This window comes from Haliotis rubra, unplaced genomic scaffold (genome assembly GCF_003918875.1).
Source record: "Haliotis rubra isolate DU_JTF1 unplaced genomic scaffold, ASM391887v1 Scf322, whole genome shotgun sequence".
Lineage (NCBI taxonomy): Eukaryota > Metazoa > Mollusca > Gastropoda > Lepetellida > Haliotidae > Haliotis > Haliotis rubra.
This window is the reverse complement of record NW_025766994.1, coordinates 909,915-918,501: the sequence shown is the minus strand read 5'-3', so window position 1 is coordinate 918,501 and position 8,587 is coordinate 909,915. Positions and strand designations below refer to the sequence as shown.

The following is an 8,587-nucleotide window of genomic DNA, read 5'->3' as shown; positions in this document are numbered from 1 at the left end:
AAGTAGAAAGTAGTTTTGATTTTGTAACTCGGTGAAAACAAACCTTAATAGCATTTATCCTCAGACTGGCAGATGTTCCCAACAGGGCGCCGCCATTTTTGAAAATCGTAAAGTCTGTTAGAATTAATGAGATTATAGTTTGTTTTCATCAAGCTAGAAAATCAAAACTACTTTCTACTCGTAGTTAAATATGTATTGGAATCATAACCAAACAGATTTTGCATCACACAACTTATAACATAGCGATTTCTTCCACGGAAGCGAGGTGGGGTCGAAGTCACAATACTGCGTGATAAATTTCTTGCTACATTCACATGGTTAATGTCCACTCACCAGTATGTAGATACTAGTCAATGTGCGTCTTTATATTTGGTCTTATAATCCTTATTAGTTTATTATCATACTTGTATGCATTTTGAAACTAAATAAAAAGCAGATGATCTGCTGATACTTAGAGTGAATTTATAACAGAACTGTAATATCTAGACATTTTATAGTTTGCCAATGGGAATCATAATTCGCACACACACCCTAGTGTATGTTGTCTGTTTCATTACACTTCACGGCGAAAACATTGATTCTGTTGAATGCTACGACAAATGAATAAAAACAACATGCAAATATTAAAATTAAAACAGATTAAAGTTATAAGAACAATATCAGGCCATTACCTTGTTCGAGGAATGTATCCATCAATATCCACAAAACTGTTCCAAATGATGTGTCTTTTAATAGTTTGATATACGAAAAAGTGATAAATCTTTTCAGGTATTGGTGTATAGTCTCATTGGTCACCCAAGATAGCACACCTGGCAAGTAATTGCATAATGTCCGCCTTTCTTTAAAAACAGTAAATTAGTTAGCCAATAATGGGCAATCAGTCAATGTATTGCCGGTTAATCCTTTGAAAGAAGGACGTTGTTTTTACGCAGACACCGACACGACAGAGTGTATTCAGTATAGATTAGTAAATCTACATACATAAACACTACCTTTTGACAATTCCGCTGTATAAGATAAAAGTAATTAATCAATCAGCGTGTTATCGGTTAATCCTTTGATCGATGTTTATAATGTTGAATATTTACTCCAGACACAAGAAATGCCAAATGGGAACCTTTGTCGGGTAATCTAAGTGTGTTACCACTAATTATACCTGTTATAAATTCATTAACTGACCATCAAGTGAATGATGACAAATAACATACATGTAGGTTTATACCACCTAACACGGGTTCAACAAGGGAGTATTAATTGCTGTATTGCACTGAAAACTTATGAGCCGACACTGTTTTGAGAATACAAACAGATTTTTACATGACATGATTAAATATCGAGGTAAAAAAACACAGAAATGGGATCAATTTGGATCAGTCATTATACAAATAGGGCCTAACGACACCAATCGATTTTGACAGAATCGTCTATGAAAACAAGTTGTAACTCGGAAACTAGGCAAAGCAGGAGACAAAATTAAATGACAGTAGATTGTGACAACGTATAGCTTTCATTTTCCACAACAATTGTCACGATTTCAGGTATATACAAGCCTGTAAACAAGATAATTTACCCCCTAAAATGTAGATGAATTCTGCATCGGCCCACAAAGCTATTCCTCATATGACGTCATAGAGACGCGCCGCTCTGATTGGTTGAAATTTCGTTCGCGGGTGAGAATTGTGCACTGTTGTCAAAAAGGTCGCTTTAAGTCAATTAAAGGTCGAAATGAGTAGTTTTAATGACGAGGTTTCATTTATAACGATGCCAGTTAGTGATTTATGTATTTGTACCCCCTAGGGTTTATGTGACCTTTAAAAGTTCCTTGCTAGTTTCAACTTTTTAATTGTGAAAACCTAGTTATTTAACTGTCCTTCGTCTACAGGATTTCATAATTTAATTGCATTTATTGTTAATTTACAACTTTTCAAGTCACAATATGGCTGAAATATTGAAATATCTATAGGCCGTTTTTCAAATTGTACTGTTGCCTCAGTGAGATATTTTTATGAAATTAAGAGCTGTGATAATCTAGTATTTGTACTGTCCTTCGATGACGTTCTAAATTTATTCATTTTGATATTGATATAACTTAAATTGTTCTGGTCACGATATGGCTGCAATAGTGTCGAGGTGACGCTAAAATATGAACTCTCTCACTCACTAACCCACTTAAAGGAAACAGCCTCGTGTTAGCACTCCCGTCAGCATCCACCATTAATCTATATAGAACACAGTTGAGTAAGATCAATCGCTTTGTCAACAGCAAATACAGCCTTTTCAGTCTGATTTGTTAAATACACAAAACATGATAGGGCTTTTAAAACCACTCTATGGGTAGGTTTCAGTTGTTAACATATGACGTATTGAAAGGTCCCCACTAAGTGATTGATACACATCGAATTGTTCAATGATGGTTCCCCTTGCCAACCGAAATGTGTTGTGGCGAGAAAGACAAAAATATATCTGAATGTTAATGTTAAAAGTACAGTCGGAAATGCTAGAAAAATACTTTTTGACTTATAATTAAAATTCAGAGGTATTACAGTTACTTAAATAACAAATATCACTTCAAGAAACATCTACCTAATGTGGACCGAGGGAATAAATTTTGAGACATGCTCTAAAATGTGTGTTTACTGATGAAAATACCAAAAACTTAGAAAAATAAGGGGTAGTGGGACGTTATTTGATACAAACATTAACTGCCTGTGTTACGTCATCAGCATCCACGGTATCGACAGGTGAAATTGACACCTGAGTACACGCTCGGGCGAGGGGTCATCTCAATAGATGTTTTCAGCAAAATGTTGAATATGTGTACGTATAGTATACGTACTGGTTATGTAAGGCATCATTTGTGGATGTGTGTTTGTTTTGAAATAAACATAAGTATTACTGTACATTCGAAAGAATCCTATCACTTGTGTTATCTTATCGATAGATTGTAGAAATGTGCAACGTTTTAATAAATGTTTTGCATGTCAACAGTATATTTCATTGAAAAAATATGGATGTAATTCGGTCAGTTTAATCTAGTTGTGAACATTGGCCAAAGATTTAACCAAGTCACTGGTGTAGCTTCTTTAGAATATATATATCATTATTCTCATACAGTTTGTAGACCGCCCGTCTAAGCACTCCCTTGTCAAAGTTTCAAGGATGGTTTTACGTCCCGGTTTTGCTTTTGAGACGGTCCCTGTCTTGTCTGATTTATTTACAATATTGTAAACTTGTTGGTAAGACATACCAACAGCTCTACAAGTTCTGTAATAAACCCTTTCTAAACTAAAGAAAGGTTTACCTCTGTCTTTTTCAAGCAGAAAAAACTTATAAACCTTTGCAACAATCGACTGCAAATCGTTGGCCAAAGTGGACGCTGTGATAAGATGTGCATGCATGACGGGAAACTTATTTATCAAGACTTAACATTTATATTAATATTTCTTCAATAAAGAAAAGATAATTAAGTAAAGAAACACAGACATTCAACATTTATTTGTTTAGGAAAAACGTTAATTCATATTTTCACACCATCTGTATTATTAGCATAAATGTAAAGACTATTTCAGATTTCTGTTGTTGAAGTCTGAAAAAATCTCAAGTTGCTGTTTTGGTACAAACTTCTCTCCTGTAAACTGCCCTTTAAATGCATGGGAATGTTAAATCGATTGAAATAAAAATTAGGTACACTATAGGCGAGTTGATATATTGACAACATAGTACATTTATCACCTTTATAAAGATATTAAGGTTAAAAGGCATTTTTCTAGCATTTCCGACAGTGCTTTAGTATTTATTTTCTTGTGCAATAATTTGGGATATTCTCTCAATAAACATTGAACGATTGTTTACTATAGTTAATGTTTACTTAATGTGTAATGCAAATTCGACACAAAATCCTCATTGATTTCCATCAGTACACTCTTCACCGTCACTTGTTATTCTAAGTGTTATTCCAGTGAACTTTGGAATCACAAAGCACTTATCTCTAAACAGCACGATGCCATTGTTTAATCTTTTACAAAAAGGGATAAACGTCTAATACCCGGTCAGTTGCTGGTGATCTATAGCCCGTTTATACTGTTGTCTCTAGTGAAGTATTGTTATGATAGCATACTAGTTTTAAATTAAGAGCTGTGATAATCTAGTAGTTTTACTGTCCTTTGATGACAGGGTTTTTCACATTCTAAATTTATTGATTTTAATATTGATATAAATCAAGTTGTTCTCGTCACGACATGGCTGCAATACTGTCGATGTGACGCTAAACCTTAACTCATTCACTGACTCAATCTAATAGTCGGATCACCTTATTTGAACAAAACATACATTATTTACTACGTATGCAATTCCGCTACTATTGTTTCGTAATGGTTGTTTATGATTTTAAGATTTTAATTCGACATCATGTACCCGTCTGTAAAACCCTCAGTGTCAAATATTGAAAACCGAATACCTGTCTGTAATGTGCCAATCAAGTCAATGAGCCTGACCACCCGATCCCGTTAGTAGCCTCTTACGACAAGCGGTTGCTGAAGATCAATTGTAACCAAGATATTCTTTTTTCCTTTTGAAGGGTGTTCTGCTGTTGATATCAGAAGAAAATACTTATGTTTTTTCGTTTGACATCACCATACCGTAGGTTTCAGGGACAGTGATAAACGTCAAAGCGTGCATTGATTCGTGTTTTCATTCCTTCTGAAGCTGAACTAGAATAAACCGCGCTAAACCCAAAATCACTGACATATTGATGATTGTGCACGCATACAAATGTATTTGTCATGTAGATAATTTTGCTGACGACAGTTTGACCAGCAAATTGACATTTAGTATGTAACAATTTAATGTATACACACTTTCCTATCATGATAAGTACAGCTAATGTCACTCGATTTATTCTTTACACATTCATAGTTCTGTCCATTGACGACAGGTTTTCAAACTGTCTCTATGTATTGATTATTAATGAATATATTGTTCTTCTCACGACATGGCTGAAACAAAGGATGACGTCAAAGGAACTTAATAACCATTGGTATTGGTCAGGCTTAACCAACTATAGCAAATAACTCATCTGAAAGGAAACTGCCGCAGCTGACACATCACCCTTTTAGCAGGTGTTTATTCGTGGCGTGTAAGCTTATTTGATAAAAGAGTATAACCGTGTTCCTTACTAATGTTTTGTGTAGATATTACCTCGGCGCGTTAGTTAAGAGATGTACTTAATGGTGAATGATTGTTCATTTCCCCGTAGTCTTGTAGCACTAATGGTATTGTCAGCCAATACTAATGGAGTCAGTAATTTGCTTCACAACGTGTGGAGAACGTATAGCTTGTGTCCTCATAGTTCAAGCAACCTTCAACAGAACTGGACATGCAAGCCGTGATGTGGTTCATAAGCACGTTCACGCTGCTGATACTGCTGTCTCCATCAGTGATGCCTAACAAAAATGGGAATGTTCGAGAACTTCACTCGTCTCTGCTCCAGAACTATAACCCATGGTTCCTACCACTCCAAAACCTCTCGGACCCCACTTATGTGGATGTGACTTTCAAACTGATCAGTATAGAAAGACTTGATGTGGTGAAGGGAGTTTTCACCAGCCATCTTTGGCTGACTTTCGAATGGGTTGATGAACTGATTCAGTGGAATCCCACTGAGTACTCGAATACTACACATCTGAGATTTCAGCGGAACAAGATCTGGACGCCAAATATTGTAATCCAGGACACACTTGCTTATGTTCCATACCTCGGCTCTGATGAACTACCAGTTATCGTAACCAGCGATGGGAGTGCGAGGTTTGACGTTGAAGTGAAAGCACAGACATTTTGCAAGATTGTCATTACTGCCTTCCCATTTGATCACCATGAATGCAAAGTTGTAATTGGCTCGGATAACTATTTCTTAAGTGAATTATATATATCATATTTCGAGGCAAATGAATTCTCCCTCGTTGAAAGTCCAGAATGGGAAGTGTTACAAATAAAGAGCCAGCATGAAAGTGAGCTGACACGCATGTATAATCTTCACTGGTTCAGCGTCTCCATCAGCCTGAAGAGACAGTCGCTGTATTATGTGGTGAATCTTGTCCTGCCAATCTTGATTATATCCACACTCAACCCGTTCGTGTTCCTGGTCAAGGCGGAAACAGGCGAGAAACTGTCCATTTCGATCACCCTTTTCTTATCTTTCACAGTTTTTGTAACACTTATCAGTGGTATGCTCCCTCAAACATCCTCTAGCGCCTCGCTTATCTCCCTTTACGTGTGTGTCCAGCTCCATCTGAGTGGCCTGTACGTCATCTGCTGTATATTCATCCAACGTGTCAGCCATATGCAAGCACACAACAAGGCGACACGTTTTATGGCCAAAATGGGGAAGATGATTCGTACCAAACGAATCCGACAACTTACAGAAGAGGAATCCAAGGAACAGAACGAAGTAAATGACAGAGATGAATGTACGTATTTGAAATGTCTTAGTGACAACATGGACATAACTTGTTTCTATATTTCCTTGCTCATCTTTACCATTTTGACCAGTGCTCTGATGGGCTTCATTATATTGTAGGAAATCAAGGAGAAGCCAGCAGGAATTGTCATACACCTTTGGGTTGTATCTTCAAATGATAACCTATTGGATAACGATTTTGTGATAGTAGTTTCTTTTGACACTTTCTGAGGAGTCCTGTTGTGGGACGTGAGACATTGATACGGTTTGCAAATGCAATTTGTGTGAATGGCGAGTGTGCACACATGCTCAGCAGGTCATTTGTCTTCTGAGCGACAGTTTCTTGAACATCATGTTTTGCATGTTTTTAGAAACAGGATCGATAATGTTTTTCCTATAACTTTTTATTCCTCATTTTTTAACCGTTTTAAGGAAAGTTATCATTTAATGTTAAATACATGTATATCTGTTATTTGTTAGACGTATGGGGCAGTGGGGCGGTTAAAGTGTTCGCTCGTCACACCGAAGGCCCCGGTTTCGATTCCCCATATGGGTACAATGTGTGAAGCCCATTTCTGGTATCCCCCGCCGTGCTTTTGCTGGAATATTTGCTAAAAGAGGCGTAAAACCAAGTTCACTCACTCACTGTTAGACGTATGGTTTGGTTTATCATTTCTTCAAATCGTTTCTATTCGCATGTTGTGTGACAAGTAATCGTATATAAATAATCGTGTTGTGTAATTGCTAATTGGTTTGCACTTTTTTAGGATGATGCTATTTTAAGAAAAGATACCAACACTTATATTTCAATGAATATAGTCTTGAAACTGTATTTGAAACGAAGAGTTAAACTCATTAGAAATGACGTTTGTTTCACAATGCTGAGCTTTCTATTTTTTTCTAGATTACCTTTTTCATATATCCTCGGTTACATTCACTGTAAAAAGTACATAGGTTGACAGATACAAATTAACTCGATACAGCCGTTCTGAGGTTCAGAATGCCCTTGAAAACCAGGGTGCTGTTGTTTATGAAAATTACCCCCTTACATGAGTGGAAATGACAAGAAGAACGGTAACATAATGTTCCTTAGCTTTTTTAGTATTTGCAATAAATTGCATTGTGTCGTCATCTCACATTTGACTTTGTACTGATGTTTATGTCTTGAGATTACATTATGTAAAGATTGTCTGGACAACTGGGTGAGACTATGTCTGGCTTAGTTCTTGTTGCGGCTAATACAGGATGAGGGTATGTACGTACATGTTGCCATTAGCATCTATTCCATCCAGTGCCCTCTTCTCGTGATGATCCGGGTTAGAATTGATCTTCAGTAACCCATGCTTGTCATAAGAGGCAACTAACGGGATCGGGTGATCAGACTCGCTGTCATTGTGTGCCAGTTGCGTAGATCGATGCTTGTGCTGTTGAACACTGGATTGTCTGATCCAAACTGGATTTTTTAAAGAGCGCCGCTAATTACCTGGAAAATTGCTGAGCGTGGCGTAAAACTAATCTTACTCACTCACTCAAATTCATAAAATATAGGTTCAAACGTTAGTGTCTACATTGCACAGCGTTTGAGACAAATGGGCATGTATATACTGTGCTTAACATGAAATGTAGAAAGTATTACCTCTATATAAATATGATCATGTAAGAAGATCTACATGACTCAATACCAGCATGAATCAATTCATGAATCTGAACGCTGTCACTGTGTCACAGTGCTGCCAAAGAGATAATGTGGACAGATAATAAACTATTTGTGAATTCTTTGTTCGCATTAGCTTCAAACTGACAAGGGAGTGTTCAGTGAGGTCTTAAAGGAAACGTTAAATTTAAGCTTACCAGATTTTTAAACGCAGTAGTTTTGTTCTTTCGAATTACGGCTAAAGGTTTCCAACAATCGCCAGCGGCTGAAGGGATGGTGTAAATCCATGCAGGTATCAAAAGTACTGTAAATCCCCATGGTCCCCAGTATGGTGATCCCGTGGGGATGCGTAAGTCCCAAAACATTCAAGATAAATTAAGCTTACTGAATATTTTAAAACGTAGCATTTTTGTCAGTTTAAGTTATGGCTAAATATACCTACAATCACCAACGGCTGAAGGGATGGTGTAAATCCAGCT

At 36.8% G+C, this 8,587-nt stretch overlaps 1 protein-coding gene across 1 annotated transcript; it reads left to right on the top strand.

The window, feature by feature from the left end:
• Positions 1-5,386: 5,386 nt before the first annotated feature.
• LOC124283844 (neuronal acetylcholine receptor subunit alpha-7-like) lies at positions 5,387-6,574 on the top strand. The gene has a single exon (XM_046719873.1). The coding sequence runs from the start codon at positions 5,387-5,389 to the stop codon at positions 6,572-6,574; it is 1,188 nt and encodes a 395-aa protein (XP_046575829.1).
• The last annotated feature ends 2,013 nt before the right edge of the window (positions 6,575-8,587 follow it).

What these genes read in the sequence shown, in the direction of transcription:
- LOC124283844 (XM_046719873.1), top strand. Translation starts at nt 5,387, where the DNA reads ATGTGGTTCATAAGCACGTTCACGCTGCTGATACTGCTGTCTCCATCA.